Source organism: Cucumis sativus, chromosome 3 (assembly GCF_000004075.3).
Source record: "Cucumis sativus cultivar 9930 chromosome 3, Cucumber_9930_V3, whole genome shotgun sequence".
In the NCBI taxonomy this organism is placed as follows: Eukaryota; Viridiplantae; Streptophyta; class Magnoliopsida; order Cucurbitales; family Cucurbitaceae; genus Cucumis; species Cucumis sativus.
This window is the reverse complement of record NC_026657.2, coordinates 35967774-35991557: the sequence shown is the minus strand read 5'-3', so window position 1 is coordinate 35991557 and position 23784 is coordinate 35967774. Positions and strand designations below refer to the sequence as shown.

The following is a 23784-nucleotide window of genomic DNA, read 5'->3' as shown; positions in this document are numbered from 1 at the left end:
CCAAGAAGTGGGCCACGTCGGTTTGGCGCTGACTTGGTTGAAGAAACGACATGTCGGGACAATTGGGTAGTTTAAGTGACCCGGCCACCGACTGTCGGATTGGACGTTTCCAGTAGACGATAAACAAAAAATTGGCCGCTTCTATTTAAAGATGGATACATACATTGAATCATCTACAACTCCTCCAGTCGCATTCTTCCCAAATCATCTACAACCCTATGCTTTCTAGGACCACTTGCTTCATAATAAATTCCACATTTTTTAACAGTCAAAATCTAAAATATAAATTAATTCTATGATTCAAAATTATTACAAAAATCCACTAATTAACAAATCCACAAATTAGAATTCTACCATTTATTTTTTTTCAATTTTAATTAGTACAATCACATACTTATTTGATTATTTTCTAATTACTCAACTCCAAATCTCTTTCATGTTGCTGATTTTTTTTTTTTGCTAACTTGTTACCTTCATCTTTCACCACTGCTTTACTTTTAGTCAATCATGTTTGGTGTCAATCTCTCTTCATTTTTCTCTCATTGTTTTCATTAACAAACATGATTTAGGATTTTTGAAATTGAAATCGAGAAAAAGAAAATTGAAGGAAAGAGGACGTGAGTGAAAAGGAAAATAAACGATGATAATTTTAGAATTTAAATGAATAAATTAACATGATTAAAGATTGACTCAATTTTATTCAACTTTTTTTTTTTTTTTTTGCTATATTTGCACAAAAAAAAAGAGACGATAATAACTCAATTTTATTAAAAGATTTTGCTACCGAATGCAAATCCCATCTTCTTACTATCCTTATTGATAATAGTCCTAAAAAATTACAAATTTAATTCTTAGACAATATATTTGGGGCAAAACATTATCTTGTAATAATAATGAACACATCTTGTTATAATAAATACAATTTTGTTTTCTTCAATTTACTACCGTCAATACTCTTTCAAATCTACAATATTTACTATTTGTTATAATTTTTACCATTTATATTTACGATTTTTTATCATTTGCTACCTTGTTTACTATTTAATTCTTAAATTAAAATAGTTATACCTTAAACACATATTGTTTTAACTTGAAGTAAAATAATCTACTTTCAACAAAAAGTATTATCATCTAACTATAATAACTAATTTCTTGTCTTAAACATCTTCTAAAAGTTCACATCTATTAATCTAAAATTATATCAAATACAAGTATATTAGAAGTGATATAAAATATGTACTCTCCATCTACAGGTTTGAAATTGAATACACCACCTGGATGAACTGAATAAAAAAATGAATAGATGATTAAAGGTTTGAAAATAAAAATTATATTTTACTTCTCAATATGTTTATTATTAGATTTATGAACTGTTTTCTAATTTACATGATTGTTTTATATACATTATTTGACAATATATTCCTAAATCATGAAACTAGGTGCAGTTAAATACTACTAAATATTAGGTTGAATATAAATTATTATTTAATATCTTCTGTGAGAATTTTAAAAAATTATTGTAAATGACAAAATTGTTGAAAATATTTATAAAACATAATAAAATTTCAAATTTTATCGCTGATAGACACTGATAAACTTTTTATCACTGATATAATTTGAAATATGTGATATTTTGTAAATATCTTGGTTCATTATGCTATATATTTGAAAATGACTCTAATTTTTTTGGGCATTTTTAAAAATAGCAAAATAAATTAAAAAAATTTAATTTAATGTGAAATAGATTCATATTAAAACTATTGGTTAAAATATTTAATTTAACTATTAATTAATTAAAAAATTAGTTAATAGTTTAGATTTATTTAATTAGATGAACAAGATATTGGAGAGATATTCATTAAATAAGATTTAAATACAATATTAATTAAATATGATTTAATTAATTAATAATTAATAATTAATTGTCTAATTGTTAATTAATTAGTTGATTTGAAATTTCTATTAATTTAATATTTTTTAAATTAATAGAATCTCAGGACCCTTTCCTACTTCATTTTCTACTCCATGAAACAAAAATAGTTATAAATATGCAGAAGAAAAACATTTTTTCTTAATACATAAAGAAGGATCTAGTGATTTTGCTTTTCTACAAAATAGTTTTTCTTCAAAACTTTTCTTATCCTAATTAGTTCTCACAAACCAATCTCATCTTAGAGGATAGGAAGATATGCGATGGGTGATGTTCCCAATTCGATGGATTGTAGATTCAAAGATGTCAATAAGAGTAAGTTCTCTGTATCTTTGAATTCAAAAGCATGCTTAGTTTTTATTTAGATTTTTTATTCTAAATATTGCTAATGTAATGGTATTTTGGGATTCTCAAATTATATTGATGATTAGTTCTGTAAAATATTTTGTTGTCAATGGCTTTTATCCATTCAATTGGTATTAGAGTCATCTCAAATTTTAATTGGGAATTTTAAAATTTGCATTTGTTAGGTGGAATTTTTTGCATTATCAATATGGTTTGCAATTGAATGTGTTTTGTAAAATTTGGCCATAGATTTACAATTTTTTTATTTGATCATGTAAAGGCTCCTGCGTTTTTGGACAATTTTAATTGTAAATCTTGTAAATTAGAGGTCAATTTTGGATTTGTGATGTTTTTCTTAGAAAAACAATACAAAACTTGCCCAAAACGAACCACCGAAAAGTCTTCAATGGAAGGATTTACGAACAACATGGAAAACGAGAAAAAAAATTGTGTGCGTGAAGGAGAGGCTGACGAACGATAACGACAGTAGAGCACTTTATACAGTTTAATATGAATCCAATTCACATTAAATTAATATTTAAACTCATTCAAATATTTTATCTCATAAATTATTTTGAATCATATCCAAAACTAAATTTATATAACAAAGTTTTTTTACAATATAAATCTTATATTATAACGATACATTATACTAATTCTCAAAATAAATTTGAACAATTCAAATTACAACCAATATAAATAAATTTTATTACCCTTTACGAGCTAGGAAGGGGGCTTAATGGACATACAGATTAGAAACTACAACGATACGAGATTAATTGGCTAAACTCATTAACCAGATTAATCAATATTCGTTAACTGTGTGTACACTCCACTAAAGACTCACAACTAAACTCTTCTCATCGTAGATATATTTTTGTGTCCACGAATATAGATTAATAATAGTAAGTTAGTCCTTCATGAGTGTTCATAACACCAGCTAGGTTAGATTATCGTTTTACGGATATGTTACCTCTAGTTCTAAAATAGTAGTGCTCCTATTTCATTAGGATGACCTAGAAACCTAACTAGTTAACGAAGTTTCATCTAGTGGTTCGATCTTATGCAAGCTCATTTATAAGATACCCTCACTCGCATGTCACCTACACAAATGCGTTGGATCATTGCGTTTGTATCAAATACAAAGTGAGCCCTATCCATGGTGTTACGAGGATAAGGTACCCAATCTTATCCCTATACTATAGACCCTTTAAGTTGGTCTCAAACATTGATCCCTGTATGTTCTACATACTGTTCAAGACTCATCAAATAACTTAGGGTGTTAGTTTATTGGATTTGGGTTATTAAGACAAAACTAATAATATAATCAATAACATTTATTAAAATAATAACACTTTATTAATAACGGTCAATGGATTATATTTACAATCTACAAGTTTTAGGACATAAATCCCAAGACTATATCCATTCACCTCTTCTAAAACTATCAATGTGGGACAATGAAATTCAACTTTCCTTATGGGCCAAGGCTCACATGTCATTTCTAACAATCCCCCACAAATAACTGTAATAGCAAAGTTACTAGTAGATGAAGATGAATGAGATTTTAACAAGTTTGTTCTAAGCTAAGAAAGGATATTAAGCTTAGACATCAATATCCGAAGATTTGAATTTGATGTGTAGTGAAGTAAGGCAATAACCTTGTTAGAAAGAGTAAATTGTATCTTGAACTTCCAATAACACTGGTTGAGATCCTTACAACACACTTTATTTCTGGTTTTAGTTTTGTTTTTGCTATATAGATTGTTTCTTTATGGCTATGCACATGAAATGAACCTCGAGTCATCATGAAAGCTGTAGAAAGAGACCTTTAAACTCTTTCATACAAGATAACCCCACCTTCACTATCACGTTATATGCTCTATCAAGTTTTCCAAAACAAACCACTAAAAAAGAGTTATGGAAGCTTCATCATTATTCGATATAAATTATAGACCATTCAAAGGTTTTAGTATCATCCATCAAGTTCAAGAACTATCCACACAGTGGGCTATGTATCATCAAGTCTATTACAATAGACCACCCAATAAGAGGCTATGGACCATCAAGTCTATCGCAATAGACCATTCAATATCAAGTGTTATAGATCACTGAAGGGCTTTAGTCCCATGTTCATTGAAGAATTTAGAACCACTTTTCTAGTTAGTCCTTTAGTTAAAGGTTCAACTAGGTTCCTCTCAGACCGAACAAACTCTAAGAAAATAGTTTCTTTCTTTAGCAGTTGTTTCACAACTCCATGCCTAAGATGTATATGTCTTCTTTTGCCATTATAATCATTGTTCTTGGCAATACCTATGGCAACCTGTGAATCAAAGTGTATGAACACAGGTACAGATGTCCCCCACAATGGTACATCTCCTAACAGGCTTTTAATCCACCCAGCCTCTTGTTCTGCCAATTCTAATGTGATAAACTCAGATTCCATAGTGGATTTAGCTATGCAAGTTTGTTTTGCAAACTTCCAAGAGATTGTTCCACCTCTGAGCAAAAATACATAGCCACTAGTAGAGTTAACCGCATCATTATCTGTAACCCAATTTGCATCACAGTATCCTTCTAATATGGCATGAAATTTGTTAAAGTACCAACGATAATTTTTTGTCCCTTTAAGATATTTCAACATATGATGTAAAGCTTTCCAGTGGCATCTATCAAGATTATGTGTATATCTACTTAATTTATTAACAACGTATGCAATATCAGGTCTAGTGTAGTTCATTAAATACAAAATACTACCTTTGATCTTTGCATATTCAGGTTGAGACACATTATCTCCCTTATTCTTTATAAGATGTTTACTTGCATCATAGAGAGCTCTTACTAGGGAAACATCGAAGGAATCAAATTTCCTTAAGTATTTTTTCAACGTAATAAGATTGACACAGAGACAAACTATTTTCATTTTGTTTTTATCTTAACACCGAGAATTATATTTGTTTCTCCTAAGTTTTTCATTTCAAAATGTGACGACAGAAATAACTTGGTATCATTTATTAATTCCATGTTTGTTCCAAAAATCAACATTTCATCAACATATAAACATATTATACAATCAGCTCCAAACAACTTTGAATAAATACATGTATCTGAGGAATTTACTTTAAATTCATTATTTATCAAAGTATTATTAATTTTTTCATACCATTGTTTAGGAGCTTATTTAAGACCATAGAGAGACTTTTTAAGTTTACATACTTCATTTTCTTGGCCAGAAAATTTGAACCCTTTTTGTTGTGTCATAAAAATTTCTTCTTCTAAATCAGTATTTAGAAAAGCAGTTTTTATGTCCATTTGTTGAATAAGAAGACTATGTATGGCAGCTAGTACAATCAAAGCTCTAATCGTAGTTATCTTAGTTACAGGGGAATACGTATCAAAGTAGTCAATACCTTGTCTTTTAGTATACCTTACCACCACTAATCTAGCCTTGTAACTTCTATTGACCCCATTTGGTCTTGTTTTTCTTTTGAAGATCCACTTACACTTAATTGGTTTACTTCCCTTGGGAAGGTCTACTAATTCCTACATTTGATTCCGGGAGGATTAGATAGCGGATTGGTGGTAAGAACATAGTCAACTTTCAACTATTCGAAGAAGATTAATAATGGCCATTGCTCGTAGTTTGTTCCTCTGGATGTGGAAATTGAACATGTGTACGGTGGGAAGATACCTATACCTGGGAATAAAAAATATTCACCAATAAAGTGATCAAACCAAAACCCTTTGTATTTGCATTTCATTTCTTTGGTATTTATACCCACTCACCTCTTGTGAAATTATCAATGTGGGACAATGAAATTCAACTTTGCTTATGAGCCAAGGCCCAGTACATGTCATCTCTAACAATAATAACAAGATGTTAGAATAAATTGACACAAAAGAAAGAGAGAATCTCTTTTAAAGAAATAAACTTTTCATTAAAAACCTACAAAGATGGACATTTTTTTTATAGAATACTCTTTCATTCTTTCTCAACACACTTGCTCGCTTTTAACTTAAAGTTTCTCTTCGAACTCTCTTGCTTTTATTTCTTTGTCTCTTTGCTTGCTTGGCTCACAAATGGGTCACACCTCCTATATTTGCCGGAGAAAGCCTAACGAGATGTACAAAATTCTAGTCCAAAAAATTAAGGTGAATAAGATAAATAGTTAATTTGAAAACCCTGACGAAAGAGGATTAGCCAGCAAACATTATAAAATACATGAGAAAAACTTTAAAGAAATTAAAGTCAACCCAATATTCAACTGCACAAACCTTCGACTTGCTACATAAATATATTTTTTGACTTATACTTCATAACTTGTGTGCTAACTAACACCATTTGTGGTGCATATATTTCCACCTTACAAGCCATTATTTACAAAATTACAAATTCTTCATTGGTGTTATGTGAAGATAATGGTGTGCTTACCATAACATTCAATTTCTTTTTTTTTTTGTGTGCAAGTCTAACCGATCTAGTTAATTAGCCACCACATCTCCTTCATCCTCATCTTAGTCACCTTACCCATTACATCCATCCCAAACACCTTATTCCAATAACAAAACTTAACCAAGTATAATTTTTTAAATTAATTAATAGATGTTAAAAATCGAAATTCAAAATAGAAATTTTGAAATATAAAGACTTAAATAAAACAAACTTAAATTGTTAAAAATTATAAAATTGTAACCTTCCACAACTTTAATACTAAATTAAGATCAAACTCAAAAGGCAACCTTTGAAAACTTAAATACTAAATTAAGATCAAACTATTTCAAACAAAAATTTAAAAGATATTTTTCTCTGCCAATTACAAAATTAATTAAGTGAACCAGAAAGCTTATACAAAACGTCTCAGCCATACCCTATGTTTACAATGTTGGTTTATTTTCTCAAATGTATTTTGAATTTTAAGATCTCTGCTGTTAAAACCAATATTTATTTTATTTTATTGTTATAAAACATTTTCGAATATAATAGCAAAATTTTAGTTATTTTCATCCATTTGCTAATTATAATAATCTTCATTATTATCATTATTTTATTTTGAAGAAAAAGAGTTTTTAATTATTCATCCATAGCTCACGTAGAAATTAGATTTGAATAATAAATTTCATAAATGATATTAAATTGATAGTATAGTGAGTCAGCCCTATCCTAAAGTCTAATAAGTACTTTATATTATAATTCTTTAGGGACATTTCATATTATTATAAGATAAATTACCAATATTATAATTGTATATAATTAAAACTTAGATGCCAGCATGATTTTATTTATATTTTATATGTTTTGATAATGCAAACTCTTTACACTACCAACGAACCACCACACTTTTATTCGTTTTTTTCTTCTATTTTAAAGTATATTCGTGTTCTCAAAGGCATCCAAAATCATTATGTTCAAATAATTAACCTTACAATAATACCAATAATGATATTGATTATTATTATTATTATTATTATATGGTTGTTTGTTTTATTAAATGATATTTAGTTTTAGTTTTAATTTTAATTTTAATTTTTAGTAACATTAGATGGAGAAATAGACCACAAAACTCATAAGAATACATATTATATTACCACTTAGCAATTGTTTAAAGTGTTGGTATAATTATCCTAAATAAAATGTTTGATATAATTAAATTTACCCAACTAATTAATTAACTTAATTTTCTTTTAACGGTGATGGTGAGTATATTGATACAATCAACCTTAAAGCTAAAGATTCAATTTCTTCCGTCTCACATATTTATTGTTAAACTAAAATTGGATCCATTGGTAATTAATTTGACATAGTATCAAAGCATTAGATACTTGTCGATCAAAATGTCAACCTTAGACCTTCTGTGAACTTGAGCATGATCAACGAAACGATTATCTTGACAAAAATATCTTCAAATCTCCCATCGTATGTTGTTGATCTAAACATAAAGTCTACATCTCTAATATGGATAAAAATACTTAATTTTTGCTCTTTTATAATTTGAACACAACAATATTAATATAGATCAATTACAAATATGGTAAAATAGAAACTTTTACTAGTAATATGGTCTATCACTAATTAATACATTTCGAGAATTGAATCTAAATTTTATCATAAATATTTTGTATTGTGTTATATTTTTAAATACTTTGAATTGTTTGCGTTTGTATCGACTAATATTTATAATTTTTTTTTAAAAATAACTAAGTCCACATTGTTTAAAAGATCGGAGAAAAAAAACAATTAAATTAAATATCTTAACTTTGTACCATTTGTGTATTAATTCTTATAATGATAAAAGTAATACACATATTATACAGTAAAAAAACTGCTATGGCATATTCTCTATTTTAGTAAAGAGTTAAATCAAACTCACCATAACACTCATTACAAATTAATGAGAAATATCCCTTTAACTCTTAACATTAGTTCAATGAATATAATGATGTTATGACAAACAAATCAACCAGTAAAAAAAAGCAAATAGAGCACAAAAAAAGGCAACAAACACATTTCCATGATTTGCTAACAGTAAATTAGTCATGTGTACACGAACAAAGAAAAAGAAAGAAGAACCATATAATTTCAGTGTAACTTAAATTTTAATTTAACTTGAAAGAAGTAAACAGAAATTATTTTGAAAAATAAAATTGTAGTGAAACCAAACAAACGTATGATCCTTAATAATTTTTATCATTTGGTGTTAATCAAACTTTGTTAAGTAACAGATAGACAGTTCAACCAAATCAAATATTGGTTTCTCCAAAAGAGAGCAGTTGACTTTTCTGAAATCCCATTTTTAGCACTCTTTTATTTTTTTTCTGAATCAAAACTCTTCAATCCCAAATGGATCTGATATCTGAACTCCCAGACCCCATTTTGCAGCATATTCTTTCATTTCTCTCCATCAAACAAATAATTCAAACCACAATCTTATCCAAAAGATGGATTCATCTTTGGCTCACTTTCCCATCTTTTGAATTTGACAAAAACTTCTTTCACATTGAGTCCAAACTTCAAAACAAAAGATTTCACCTCATCAACTTTGTGGAACAAACTCTAAAGCAGCTGAAATGCCTCAGAAAATTCAAGCTTCATACCGACTTCCCGGAGCCAAACTCAATGGTCGTTGTCGACCGGTGGATCGACTACGTTCTCGAGAGCGGTGTCCAGGAGCTCGAGATTGTTGTGACAGTGGAAAATGGCAAAAGGTACAATCTGCCTCAGAGAGTTTTTGCAAATCAGTCATTGACAGTTTTGACAGTTGGTGATTGCAAATTGTGTCCTTCATTGGATGGATACAAGTTGTTGAGTATGAAAAGTGTAAGTCTTTTGGGAGTTTTTGCTGAAGATGAGACTGTAAAAAGATTAGTCTCAAATTGTCCTTTCATTCAACATATCAAACTCGATTCTTGCCTTGGATTGAGAAGTCTTTGGTTATGTGAAACTAATGAACTCATAACAATGGAAGTTCAAAACAATAGTGGGTTGTATGAGTTTGGGACCAAAGCTATGAATCTTCAAGCTTTTGAATTTAGAGGGCAATTTCAGCCTTGTTGTATCAATATCAGCTCTTGCAAGAATCTAAAAACTTTGAAACTATCAATGGTGGCTATAACAGATGATTGGTTCAATCGCTGCTTCTCTGAATTTCCTCTGCTTGAGATTTTGGCACTGTCTTATTGCCACATGTTGGAGAGCTTGAGAATCTCAAGTTCCCATTTGAAGAAATTCATCTTGTGCGGATGTGAATCCGTGACGAGAGTCGACATTGACGCTCCCTGTTTATCAGGGCTTGAGTTTTCCGGGGATGTGATTTCTTTCTCTTTGAATGCTCCTGCCCTCTCGCAAGCCGATATCGAGCTCTCTCCACGGATTTTCGATAATCCATGGGTTGTTAAACAGATTGAATTCCTCGCACATTTCAATCATCTCAAATCATTGACATTGCAAAGTCAAACAGGAAAGGTTCGTTCTTATTTTTCCCCTATTACCTTAACGATTTCATAATTTTTAGTACCTTCTCTGCTAAAACTTATGTCAAACTAAAGAAACATTTGAATTTTTAGTCAAAATCTATCTTAATTTTCAAATATAAAAAGTAACTAACTAGTAGTAGTACGAACTACTGTTTATGAACATAATTTGTTATCGTACAAAGGTTTAGTTATTTGGTTTTTTGCTTGCATGCTCACAAATATTGATTATATTTACAAAATGCAAGTTCTCTAATATCGTATTTTGTTCCATATGAAGAGTGTGGTTATTCCACAAGAGCTTAGGGAGACATTTGGTTCTCCTTTATATGGTGTGAAGCATTTGAAACTTAGGATAATAAAGCCTTTGTTCAGTCCTTCTCTTAAAGATCTTGTGAAGGCTTTGCTTTGGATTGCCCCTCAACCACAGACCATTGCAGTAGAATCTGGTTTTGGTAAGAAGATCTTAAAGGTAATTGTCACCTTCATGTTAATCTTTAATTTGATCATTTCTAAGTTTCTATATTGCAGTTTTTACTTGGTTTGAGATTCACCTTCACTCAAAATATCAATTCAACCTAACCAAATTGAACCTAGTTCTAATGTTCATTAGAATTCGTTACTTCAATTTTTCTTTCCTATGAATTTGGTTTGATTTTCTATCTTTTGGACTGGATTTTTGTTTGAGATAGTGAAAGTTAAATTGTAAATTTTCGGTCTCTATCGTTTAGAGGAAGTTAGAGTTTAGTTGAAGTTAGAATTTAGTTTTATAGTTTTTTTTTTTTTTTGCAACTACCTTCAAAGATCTTCTTACCAAAACCAGATTCTATTATAAAATATCATTTGGTTGGTTACTTTGGTTTCAAACATGAGTTAAAAAAAAAATAGAATTAGTATAAACAAATTCTAAAACTAAATGGATACCAAAGAGTTTAAATGGTCAGAAAATATGATGGGTTTCTTTAAAGTTATAATGTTGTTTATTAAGATGAATGTGTGTGTTTTTTTATATTTCAGTTTGTATATGAAAAGGCAAGAGATGATGGTGGAGCAGTTGATGAGTATCATTGTAGTTGTAACTCTCTTCCCATTACATGTTGGAAGCATTGCTTAAAAGAGTTGAAGTTTGAGAATATTAGAGAGGATGATGAAATAAATAATTTAATGAACTTTTTCCATGAAATTAATGCAGATATAATGTTGCATAATTTCAAGATGGAATATGCTTGATATATCATTAAAAATTAATCCCACTTCATTAACTTAATCAATATGCCTTGTTTATTTGTACTATCTATATTTTATCAACATTTTAACTTTAGGATTTTTTTTCCTTCTTATTATTGTTTTTGGGATAAATATTAATTGTAGCTTTTGCCTCTAAATTCGTTTTGACCTTACTTATTCAAAATGTCCATAGATTAAGAGTTGCAATGTTATACCTACAACTATTACCAATTAAGTTGCAATGTTATATATAAAAAAGATTAGCAATTGAAGAGGATGAGCTAAATTAAATTTGGGTCAAAATCACTTTCATCATCTAATTAAAATCACTTTAAAAACATATTTTTTTAGTAAATTAAAATCAAAATGGTATAGAAATAAAATTAAAAAATGTGAGTGATAATTGTATCAATCGGCCGAGGTTGTGAGGGCTCTCGACCACACAGGTAGCTTAATGAAAATTTGTCCAAAGTAGCACACTTTAGGTTTAGAGATTTGAAAACAGCACACCGTTTTTCAGAAGTCGTTAGAGTGAATTTTCTAAGTCGGTCTTGCTCGAAATCATCTTCGAGATTCATGCACGTGCAGGTGAATATAGCGAAATTGTCCATGAGATTGTTATATAGTTCGTGATGAAAATGCTCTCAACTTCGAAGATATTATTATATTATTTTTTTATGTCCATAATATAATAAAATGTAAAATAAAATTGGCTTGCTCGAGAATTTCATAACAACTCTCAACTTTAGAAATTATGTTTTTCTTGTTATTTGCACGCTAGTGAGGCAAATAATTTATTTTTGCATCTTCACTTACATAATCACGGTGTGAAGTCAAAGTTCTTGACCAGGTTTCTTTACATTTACTTTGAGATTAATGTCGACATTCAGTTCATGGTCTCGTTTTGAATGATTTCACACAAAGATTGGCATACTCAACTTGAGATTTTGACTGGTTTTTCTAATTTTCTGTATGTATTTATATGATGTCTCGAGTATTTTTTGGTTTTGGTGGTGAATGGAAAGAGAATGAGAATGAATATGTTAGAAGTCAAACGGTTGATGTGGATGTTATTCTAAAGTTTTGAGGACTTTTTTAGGTGAAATTTATAGAATTAGTGGGATAAATTCAATCGAGTTCAATTTGTTTCTAAGATGCATGTACAAAATGAAGCCTTTTATATATGCTTTTGTTATTAGTAATCAAGAAGACTTTTAATTTTTTCTATTCAACGATTATGTGTCTGTAGTTGTGGTTATGGTTTTAGAGGTACCAATAGTAGCCCGCCAATCTAGGAATACTTTATCATCATTTTCTATTCAAATGACCCAAAATGTTCTTTCATGCACTCTTTTAGCATGAGCTTGAGTTTATCTCCGAGTATAATGTGACTTAAATGAGGTTCGGTCTTTGAGTCCATTGACTAAATACATATGTTCATTAGAGTTGGAGACAATACAAATGAGTTGGTTAGCAAGGAACATGTGGAGTCATCGAATCATAATGCTAATGATGATAATGAAAGTGCATTTGTGATGTGGAAATTTCATTCGGATTCTGATGTAGACACTAATATGGTAATTCTTTCCATTCGTTAACTAATTTTTCTGGGTTTTGCATTATTTTTTTTAGAAAAATAGATCTTGTGACGCTATATTTTGTGCGTTAGAAGATTCTCTCTTGACTGATTCTCATCATCGACTCCTATCCTTACGCTTTTTCGTATATCTCCTGATATTTTTGTGCGCCAAGAGATTCTCATTTTCTTGTAGTGAATATTATTTAGATATTGGTACACGATATGTAAACGATCAGTTATCTATCCCAGATAGACAGAGATAGACTTGATAAGTGATAGATTCAAATGATTGTTTATCAAGATCTAAACAATCGTGTACCGATATCTAAATAATCTTTTAGACTATATTATACGATTATTAAATTACTTTTTCGCACGCATGTGTGGTTGATTAATCACAAGATATTTTTATTATTTCATTGTTGTGGGCTTGTGGGTTTGTGAGTTTTTTCCTTTTTTTCAAAATTCAAAATTGTTCTATGGAATGCCAATGTTTTTGGGTTTTGTTCCATTAAAAAAGACTCATATGTTGTAAATAATTTAGCAATTTTTTATTTAAAATAATTTGTCAATTTAGCAATTTTTCATTTAAAATAATTTCTCAATAAAATATATCAACTAATTCTTAATATTGATGTTGATTTTTTTATTTATTTTTAGAAATGGTATCAATCTCTACAAGTAATGGATATATTGACAAATATTTTAATTCTTGTTATAATGTTAAAATTATAATATATAGAAAGTGAGTTGGCAAATCTCAATTCCACCAAAAGTGGTGTTTGTTTCAATTTTTTGGTATTTTTAGAGCTTAATTAAAAAACAATATAGCTTATAAGGAATGTATGAAAAAAAGTTAAATTTGTTCTTTTTCTACAATAAGATCACATCAAATTCAAATTAAAACAGCTATTCCACTTTGCGTTACTCAATATTATTTCTAAAAACAATGTATAATTAAAATTAAGAATCTCTAAGACAATGACTCATAACAAATTATATATAACATATTTATTCTTATATATATTACTCAAAAGAAATTTTAAAAAACTAAAGATAAAAAATAAAATCTCTCAACAATTATTTCAAAACCATCATTTTGATTTCTAGATATTTCCTTTCAATTTAATTTTTTTATCATTTTTTTTAGCCTATTGTACTCAAAACCAATAAAATATACTTTGAGAATGGTTCTCTTTTTTCTTTTTTTTTAAGCCTTGAGAACACTTATCAATTAAATTTAACGATTAGTTTTGTTTGGATCAAAGAGTCCATTAATATAGTTTGAGAAGTGAATTTTTTAGTTTCAATAATTTCAAAAGGAAAATATTAATAAATCTTAAATTTAATATTTTACACCTAATTTTTTATTTCAATATATAGTACAAACTTTATAAGTAAGCTTGTTATAACGTTTTACATTAATAAATACATTCTTAAATTTTTTAACATATTTGAAATTTATTGTTTCCACTAAACTAAATTAGATATGAAATTACGTACGAGGACTATTTTTTAGATTGAGAAGAGATTAAAATCTAATGAATTAAAAAACATGACAATTTGACCAATTGTAAATTGTTATTTTATTTTTCAAATGAACGACGAAACCACAAAACATCCAATTTGGAGAGTAATTAAAAGTGATTATGAATGGTGATTAAACGTTTCAAACATTTTATAAATTAAACCCTTGAAATTGTATTTCAAAACATATGAAAGCTTTCTTAGAATGGTTTATTGAAATGACAAACATAGAAAAAAAAATAATGCAGTAAAATTTGCTAATATTTAAAAGAGAAAAAAAAAGATAGAAAATGGGTAGGCAAATATGGGAATGTATTACATTTTTGGTTTAAAGCAGAATTTAACATACGTTACGTAATGATAATATATTAGTTACTAAGTATGATTACAAAATTACAAAAGAAAACACAATTTAATGCATGGCCCTCTAAATATTATAGTATAAATTTTGAAACAACAGTCCACCTGAAACGAATATTGACTGACCGGTCTTCTTCTTCTAGGTTTTCTCACCAACTTTCCCTCCTTGTCCTCTCCCTTCATCTTCCTCCTCAAACCCCTAAATTTCAGCCACCGGAAGGATATCTCTTTTTGAACTTTTCTTACCACAACCCAACAATTCGGCGCATCAACCAATTATTACAGCCAACAAACGAGGTAATAATTCCCTCTGCCGCTCTGATTTTGTCTTATTGCTATGATATATGTGATGTGTTGATGAGAACTTTCCATTTCCAGACAACCCATTTGATTTTTTGAACTGGGGAAATTTGGAAATGGTTTCTTGTGGTTTAACTTTGGAAGGCATTTTAGGTATAAGAGTTTGATGTTGGCACTATGCATTCAAGATTAGTGGTTACGGAGGACAGCAAGGATTTTGGCTCTGTAGTTAGAATTAACCAAATGAGATTTTATCCTACAATGAGGATTCTTCAATTCTTCTTGATGTTTATAGTGTTGGGTCTTGGTGTTTCGATTATTAGTATGAATACCATTAGGTATTTTGGAGTTCGAAGTGCTGCCCCTGTAGTACCATCCGTGAGTATTGTTCAGCCTCGCTTGGAGGAGCCAAGTGGCAATGGCATAGATAGTTGGATTAAGACTCCTTCAGATCTTCTTCACAGCATGAGTGACCCAGAGCTATTATGGCGAGCTTCCTTTGTTCCTCAAGTAAAAGAGTATCCCTTCAAGAGAGTTCGCAAGATTGCCTTTATGTTTTTGACGAAAGGGCCTTTGCCTATGGCCCCTCTTTGGCAACGGTTCTTCAAGGGTCATGAAGGGCTTTATTCCATTTATGTTCATACTGCACCATCATACATTGCTGACTTCCCACCTTCATCTGTGTTTTATAGAAGACAGATCCCAAGTCAGGTACTAGCAATTGTTTCTTCTTCTACTATCTTAGAGAAAAAGTAAAATTTTCTATATTGTTCTCTTTTATGCCTTTTTTATATAATATATTATTTCATCAAAAGGAAAGAAATGACGAAAGCTGAATATTTATGTGGTTATTCTTTGGTCCTTTAATTTGTTGGAATGTAGATGGTGCTTTGTAATAAAGCTCATGGAGTTGTATATTGTACTATTCTTGTAGGCTTGTTTATCACTTGCCCTTTTGCCTCTTAGTATGCATGTTTGTTTTAATTGATCCATTGTTTTGCATAACAACATCAAGCGTTTCCTTCCTTTGGAGGGCATCGTTTGCTGAAGGTGTTGCGACTTAATTTTCATTTCATTGTTTGGTTAGAGAGAAACCATGAAAATTTTCTCGAGAAACAAGAAACTTTCTTTGAGCTTGTAAGATGATGATATTGTTTTCGCAGCTAAGTTATGCAGCGAAACTTATCCTATGATTCTCCTCATCATTACTACCGCACCTCACCAATATTTGTGTAGGATAATTAGTATATTGAAGTTTTATATTTGTATGGTTGTTAGTATTTTAGAATTAATTAATTAGTCTTTTTTCCTTGTAAGGCTATAAATAGCCAATTTAGGATTTTAAGAAAAAGCTTCTAATAATTATTTTAAGGTAGAGCTTGAGTTCTTGGAGGGTGCTCTCTCAACCTTTAGGGATGGATTTCCCTTGTTTGGCCATGATTTGGCCCAAGTATCTTTCTCTGCTGCATCACTTAGTCTTGGTCTAAATTATCTCAAGTTCGTAGAAAATAGAAATATAACAAATTTTTAATTTAAGATTCATTTCACACTTTTTGCTGATCCTTTTGCTGTTGGAGAATACTGAATTGAATGCATTTTCATTTCAAACTGAATTGAATGCATTTTCATTTCAACTTATCCTAACAACCATTTTGACCTGTTTTCTTGCCAAAGATTAAGCTTTCCACCTACTACTTTCATTCTATTGTCGAATGGAGAACTCACATGGTGCAGTTTTTATCCAAGTAGGTTGCAGAGTGGGGCGAGATGAACATGTGTGATGCTGAGAGGAGACTGCTAGCCAATGCATTGCTTGACATCTCCAATGAGTGGTTCATTCTCTTGTCCGAGGCTTGTGTCCCTCTCCACAGCTTTCCTACAGTCTACCACTACATTGCAAGATCCCGCTACAGCTTTGTAGATTCGTTCGACGAGCAAGGACCCTATGGAAGAGGACGCTACAATACGAAGATGGCACCTGGGATTAACATCACTGACTGGCGCAAAGGTTATCAGTGGTTCGAAGTCAATCGGGAACTTGCAGTGAAGATAGTTAAAGATAAAACATACTACCCTTTGTTTAAAGAGTTTTGCAGACCAGCTTGTTATGTCGACGAACACTACTTCCAAACAATGTTGAGCATTGAATCGGCAAATCTTTTGGCAAACAGAAGCCTTACTTTTGTGGACTGGTCGAGGGGTGGTGCTCATCCTGCTACATTTGGGAAGTATGATATCACAGAAGAATTTTTCAAGAAACTTTTTGAAAGCAAGAGATGTCTTTACAATGATCAACCTTCTTCTCTCTGTTTCCTTTTTGCTAGAAAATTTGCTCCAAGTGCCTTAGATCGTTTGTTAGAAGTAGCTCAAAAAGTTATGGGGTTTTAACAAAATCTAGGCTTCATAAATGTTTCATTTTTATAGGTTCTAATGGAATTCATCATAAATCTTAGTTAGTCTGTCCCCTTTTCTATTCTTCTAGTTATACTAATCAAACATAATACAGTAAAGATGCTATTGTCCATTTTTAAAAAAATGGACAGATCGCAAAATCCACACTTAAAAGTATGGTGGCAGTTGCAATTATACGTTTAAGCTTTCAAGAGTAAGAGTTAGATTCTTGAATTTACCACAATAACAATAGTAAACATTTCAACGTTTAAGCTTTCAAGAGTAAGAGTTAGATTCTTGAATTTACCACAATAACAATAGTAAACATTGAATTCACAAATCATAAAAGTTAAAAGTTGAACCTCCAAACTTATGTTTTTTTAACATTTGGATGGGGGTGGAGGGTTCAATTTTTTAATTAAAAATCTAAGGATATAATTGCTTAAAAATCTAAGGATATAATTGCAACAATTATACCTGTGGTTTTTGCAAGGGATGTAAAGTAGTGTCTGCTCTCTTAGGTGCAAACAAAAGAAGCTTAATAATAGTTTTAGAGACGATTTGATCATGCATTCACCATCAGAAGGAATATTATGACATTTGCTAGTGGTTAGGTAAGAATTTGATTTTGGTACTAGGTTCTTCAAATATGGGCCTGCAATATAAAAGAATGTGAAAGTGGAAAGCTATTGTTCTCAGCTTTTGCTTTAATAAAATTAAAAGAGGGAAAATTATGGTCGTTGTCCCATCAGCTATTATTCATTTTACATTTTGTTTTACAATAAGAAGATCAAACCTTCAAGTGAAAAGGCAAACTCACTTCGGCCATTTTACATGATTATTCTTTACCAAGATCGACGCCAATCATTCAAAACCAGTATATTAACATAATTTGTTAGTCAGAAGAAATCTTTTAAACGTGAATCTTCACGGTATCTCATTTACATACTGAATATCTAGCCCCAAGAATTGGAGTAATACAAGACTTCTTGTGCCCATGATCATGGTTATTTGTAAGAGATATCTATCACAATAAAAGGAAACGTGCAAAGGCTTCACTTTCTTGGAACATTTGGGCTGATTGATTTCTGGTAGGTAAAATAAGATGAGCTTAAATGGAAAGAACAGAATACAGATGTGGTAAGGGATTGACATTAAGTAGCAGCTCAATGAGATTTTGATTATGTTTTACACCCCTTTAACCTGATCCAAACATATGATCGAGCAGGTCCATAGGCAACTTACAATTCATCATGACGTTTTTCTTCTGGCGAATTAACTTTTGACTGGAGTTCAAGAAGATACCTTGTAGCCAATGATGCATGAAGAGCTGCGCCATAAGGGAGAGCGTCTTCGTTGATACGAAAGTAAGGGGAATGCACAGAATCGAGGTGACCAGATGTTTCATTCTCCATTCCAAGAAAGAAGAAGTACCCTGGGATCATCTCTTGGTAAAATGAAAAATCTTCAGATCCCATAACTGGTTGCATATCCTTGACCTTGTCAATGCCAAGCATATCTCCTGCAACATTTTGGAAGTGTTCATGCAACTCTTTATCATTCACAGTTGGAGGGAAAATGGGTTTATCATTTTCCAAAAAGTCGACAGTTGCATTGCACCTATGCACGATAGCTTGTCCAGTGATAACCTATAAAAGAACCAAATGAGACCACCACATGTCAAAGATTAACATATTAGGATGGTAACATTGATAGTCTCAAACATTACATTTCAACTAACTCAAAGAACTTTATGTTAACAGTAATACTAAAAAAAATCATGTCCGATGCTTAATGATTTTTTTTAGGAAAAGAACACAAGCTGAAGAACTTTATGAGATTGTTCATTTTGCAACTCAAATTACTATACCTCTTTAATCCGTTGCTTGAGTTGAACCATGCTATCCTTCAAGAAAGCTCGGAAAGTGCCTCCTATTGTAACAGAATCTGGAATTACGTTAAATGCACCACCTCCTTGGAACTTGGCCACCGTTACGACCTGGACATCTCACAGTGTGAAAAGAGTTTCTTATTTGCAAATCAAAACAAGCTATTATTGATTGTCAATGCAACCTTCCTCGCCAATATATTCAGAAGCAGAAGACTGATCACAAGGGTAATGCAACAACAGCTCAACAAATAAATACATTAACACTATTTACATGTTACTGTTATAACGGATATGGGAACACAGAGAGGTAGCCATAACTCTTCAGACAAGGGTAATGACATTCTTGTTACTTGGAACTGATGAAAACAAAACAGGAAATATGCTCTACCTGTGAATCTAGTGGATCAGCTTCCCTTGAAACAAGATGTTGTAAGCTCACAATAACGTTAGATGCAGCCAAAATTGGGTCTATAGAATGCTGAGGAATGGCAGCATGGCCTCCTTTTCCACTGATTACTGCTTCAAAAAAGGCACTTCCAGCTAACAGGGGTCCTGAGCGTCCAGCCACTTTACCGATAGGTATATTATGAACAATATGCAACCCAAAGATAGCATTGACATTATCCAACACTCCAGCTTCTATTATTTTCATAGCACCTCCACCTCCTTCTTCAGCTGGTTGGAAAACTAGTACAACTGTCCCCTGTTGCACGAATAGAATCAAAGAAAACAGGCAACAACATTAGCTATTGATTAGAGTAGTGTAAAGGTGTACAAGTTTAAGGAACATCCATTTTTTTCTTGCCGCCCCACCAGAGTGAAGAGGAAGATTGCTTAAACATTTATACGCATTGCAGAAGTAGTTGGCTTCAAATGCACAATATAATCTTTTGGTGTGAAAAGGTAATGCACTTTAAACAAAAGTTTCGCTCCAGGATAGTATAAGCGTAAGAAGAGAAAGAAAATAAAAGGAAAGTAAGACAAGAAGTTCATCTAATTTGATCCAATGCAACCAATCAGCAAACCCAGTGTGATTCACTATATTGGACAAGCTTCAAGATCCAGCAAATAATTTTCAAAATTTCTTCCTATAAAATTGTGCACATCTAAAAATACGATAACATTTTCAAGCACTTTTAGTCACTTAAATTTTCGACTGTGGATCATACAAACAAGTGATGACAAAGGAAAGTAACTGTGGAAGATTCAAAGTAATTCATGATCTCCATAGACGAGGCAGTGGAACAAAAAAAACTCCATAGAATCAAATTATCATCCAACCAAAATAATCACAGTCCACTAACTTAACTCTAGCACATGAAAATCTGGATGCCAAAAATGAGCACATGATGTTGGTACAAATACTCTTTTTAATGATCTACAAGATCCAAGAAATCTAGAGACTGTCAATTGCTCAATATAAATCATGAGATGAAGTATTCATCCCTTTTGTTTAGGACAACAAACGTCCACATATTTCAACGATGGTATGATATTGTTCAATTTAAGCCTAAACCTTCTTGAATTTGCTTCTGGTTTCACCTGTAATGCCTCATACACAGAAAATTGTCCTCACACATTCTATAGATCTCTCCCTAACCAACATGGGGACTTTGTTTGCAACTTACACATTTGAACAGAAAATGATCCACGAGATGTTTACTTACTTTCAACTCCTCGCTATGCTTTTGAAGGATCTTTGCAGCACCCAAGACCATCGCAACATGAGCATCGTGACCACAAGCGTGCATCTTCCCAGGAACCTTACTCTTATGCTCCCACTCCACCAATTCCTGTAAAAACCGAATTTCACTCAGTAAGAAATTCAATCATGTCTGGGGCAAATTGCTATTCAATTCACTATCATAACATCAAAGGAACACGAAGAGACCAAGAGTACGATCATCGATGTTTTGGCATATAATCAAACATCTGGCAGGCAGATTTCACTCGACACTGAATTATCAACTAGAACCATCAGAAAAGAGTTACATAAGTCAACCAATCGATTCAAACCTGCATAGGAAGAGCATCCATATCTGCTCGAATAGCCACAAAAGGGGGCTGACCAGAACCAACAAATCCGATAACTCCAGTACTGGCAACTGGGTATTTATAAGAAATGCCCAATTTATCTAATTCCGTTCTAATCAGCTTACTGGTCTCGAATTCCTCAAAACCAAGTTCTGGGTTCTCGTGAATTTTCCTACGGATGCCCACCATCCAATCAAACAGCTCAGATTCCTTAGCAAATTGGAGGAACTTTTTAGGAATTTCTTGGGGATTATTTGAGAGGGAGGAAGAATCTGAGTGCACAAATGTTGAAACAAACAAATGTGCGATCAAAATCCAAGAAATCCACCTGAGGGAAGCCATGATTAAATGCATATAGTGAAGAAACAAGAAATTGAAAAGTTAAAATGGGTAAAAAAGAAAAAAAAAGAAAAAAAAAAAAGAGAAGGAATTGAGAAGTGGGTATTGCTGGGTGGGGATAGGAATGAGAAGAGCCACAGGGGAAGAAGAAAAGAGGCGATGAAGAGAAAGCTTAAAAGCTCAATGTAATGTAATGTCCAAAAAGAAAAGAAAAACTCTCTCAAAATTAATAAGAAAATATTAGATTTATTTATAAAAGTTTTGAAGTTGAGTGGACATAGGGGCGGCTGCAGTTATTTGTCCACGTGCTCATTAGTATTTTACAACGTGTTGCTTTTTATTTAAAATTTAATTTTGGTAAAAGTATCACTTGGACGGTGTCGTTTCGGAGTTTTGTTTGCTTATAACTTGCTTTCTCTTTCATTACCCTAACCTACTTCATATAAAAGCTTTAAAAAAACAAACAAACCCTTGAACTTGGCCGGTGTGGAAAAATTGCCCAAATTGCCTTCTTCTTTAAAAGTAATACTTTCTTTCTTTCTCCTTATTTTTTAAATTAATCATTTTTCCATGTTTCTTATTATATGAATAAAATATCAAATGCTAAAAACAAACGTAAGTGTTTTAGAAGGTCGAAAAAGAAACTTTGGAAGTTATTGCATGAATGGAAATGTAATCTTTTATGTGCCGGTGGGAAAGAGATTCTTATAAAAGTAGTTGCGTATGCCATTTTCACCCACATAATGAGTTGTTTCATGTGGCTTATCTTGCTTAGGAGTAAGCATCGACACCCAAAAAATCGATCCGAACGAACTGACACTCGAAGGTCGGTTTTTATGAAAAGTGATCCACAGTCGGTTTAAGGAAGAGATTTTTAAAAAACCGAACCAATCTAATCGAATTTATATCTTTGCCGATCAAATTCGACGGAAATTTACAAATATTATAAATGTATGTGTGGGTATATATATACTATTAAAAAATGAAACTGAAAGCCACATTTAATTTTAAAAAGAAAACCATTAGCCCAGCCCAGTGAGCCCACGTTAGCTTCTAGCTCTCCTTATTAATAATTATATTGATTTATTATACTAATTTATTAATAATTTTCAATCTCGATCGAACTCGACCCTAAGATGGTCCAAGTTCTAGACTTATTAACTTCTCTGCCTTTCATCCTGACCGGACAAGCACCAAGATTAGTCCAAGAACTCAATCTCTAAAGCTTTTTGTCCTTCATCTCGATCGAAAAACAGTTAGGTTAGCCCCAAATTTTTACTTCTTTCTTCACCTCGGTAGCCTCAGAACTTCACTTCTTCCTTCATCTTAGTCAAAAAACATCAAAATTAGCCTCGAGATTTTGCTTCTTTCTTCATATCGACCAGGAAAACCAAACCGACCAAAACCATATAGCGGTTCGATCGATCAATTCAAATTGTTGGTAGTCGATGGTCAGTTTCTCCTCTTATAAACCGACCAAGTCGATTTCAGTAATACCACAATGGATGTTGTGCTCAATTTTTTACAAGGTAGCTCTAGTGTGACTCACTAGACAAGTTGGAAGAAGATGTGTAGAAAAAGAAATTGGGGTATAGGATTCAAGGAGTTCTCACTATTCCACTACTACAAAAAGAAGTTTACTTGACGCTAGCAACTTTTACATACTTGACGTTTTTATTAAAAAAACGTCAAGTATGAACTATGTTAAAGAAAAAACGTCAAGTATAGTCTTAAAAAATATGAAGTTTTCACGAATTTTTTTTAATTATTTTATGTTAGCTTTATTTGACGTTTTTTTTTTTGCGTCAAGTATAAAGTAGATTTTACTTGACATTTTATTCGGGTTAAAAGTAGTGAACATTTAATTGACACAAAAAACATGTCAGGTATGGT

The 23784-nt window shown here is 31.4% G+C and overlaps 3 protein-coding genes across 4 annotated transcripts; 2 read left to right on the top strand and 1 right to left on the bottom strand.

Annotated features, from left to right (window-relative positions):
• Window positions 1-9020: 9020 nt before the first annotated feature.
• LOC101214267 (putative F-box/LRR-repeat protein At3g18150) lies at window positions 9021-11643 on the top strand. Its single transcript, XM_011654066.2, has 3 exons — window positions 9021-10235; window positions 10524-10715; window positions 11261-11643. Exons 1-3 carry the CDS (start codon window positions 9114-9116, stop codon window positions 11471-11473), a joined length of 1527 nt encoding a protein of 508 aa, XP_011652368.1. The 5' UTR covers window positions 9021-9113; the 3' UTR covers window positions 11474-11643.
• Window positions 11644-14873: 3230 nt separating this feature from the next.
• Window positions 14874-17701, top strand: LOC101208492 (glycosyltransferase BC10). Of its 2 annotated transcripts, XM_004146787.3 has the most exons (3): window positions 14874-15233; window positions 15315-15947; window positions 16986-17701. In XM_004146787.3, the coding sequence occupies exons 2-3, from the start codon at window positions 15414-15416 to the stop codon at window positions 17622-17624; spliced, it is 1173 nt and encodes a 390-aa protein (XP_004146835.1). In that variant the 5' UTR covers window positions 14874-15233; window positions 15315-15413; the 3' UTR covers window positions 17625-17701. The 2 variants fall into 2 exon arrangements, with proteins under 2 accessions (XP_004146835.1, XP_031738156.1); XM_031882296.1 differs by having other exon boundaries at window positions 14874-15947.
• A 642-nt stretch (window positions 17702-18343) lies between these two features.
• On the bottom strand, window positions 18344-22134 carry LOC101208252 (IAA-amino acid hydrolase ILR1-like 4). The gene is made up of 5 exons (XM_004146786.3): window positions 21535-22134; window positions 21186-21311; window positions 19907-20221; window positions 19498-19626; window positions 18344-19276 (listed from the first exon to the last, which is right to left on the bottom strand). The coding sequence occupies exons 1-5, from the start codon at window positions 21904-21906 to the stop codon at window positions 18869-18871; spliced, it is 1350 nt and encodes a 449-aa protein (XP_004146834.1). The 5' UTR covers window positions 21907-22134; the 3' UTR covers window positions 18344-18868.
• Window positions 22135-23784: the final 1650 nt, after the last annotated feature.

What these genes read in the sequence shown, in the direction of transcription:
- LOC101208492 (XM_004146787.3), top strand. Translation starts at nt 15,414, where the DNA reads ATGCATTCAAGATTAGTGGTTACGGAGGACAGCAAGGATTTTGGCTCT. An exon ending in GAAGACAGATCCCAAGTCAG is followed by an intron (nt 15,948 to 16,985) that starts GTACTAGCAATT and finishes TTATCCAAGTAG; the next exon opens with GTTGCAGAGTGGGGCGAGAT.
- LOC101208252 (XM_004146786.3), bottom strand. Translation starts at nt 21,906, where the DNA reads ATGCATTTAATCATGGCTTCCCTCAGGTGGATTTCTTGGATTTTGATC. An exon ending in AGCATAGCGAGGAGTTGAAA is followed by an intron (nt 20,222 to 21,185) that starts GTAAGTAAACAT and finishes TTCGTGCAACAG; the next exon opens with GGGACAGTTGTACTAGTTTT. An exon ending in CTGATCCACTAGATTCACAG is followed by an intron (nt 19,627 to 19,906) that starts GTAGAGCATATT and finishes TGAGATGTCCAG; the next exon opens with GTCGTAACGGTGGCCAAGTT.
- LOC101214267 (XM_011654066.2), top strand. Translation starts at nt 9,114, where the DNA reads ATGGATCTGATATCTGAACTCCCAGACCCCATTTTGCAGCATATTCTT. An exon ending in TGCAAAGTCAAACAGGAAAG is followed by an intron (nt 10,236 to 10,523) that starts GTTCGTTCTTAT and finishes TTCCATATGAAG; the next exon opens with AGTGTGGTTATTCCACAAGA. An exon ending in TTGGTAAGAAGATCTTAAAG is followed by an intron (nt 10,716 to 11,260) that starts GTAATTGTCACC and finishes TTTATATTTCAG; the next exon opens with TTTGTATATGAAAAGGCAAG.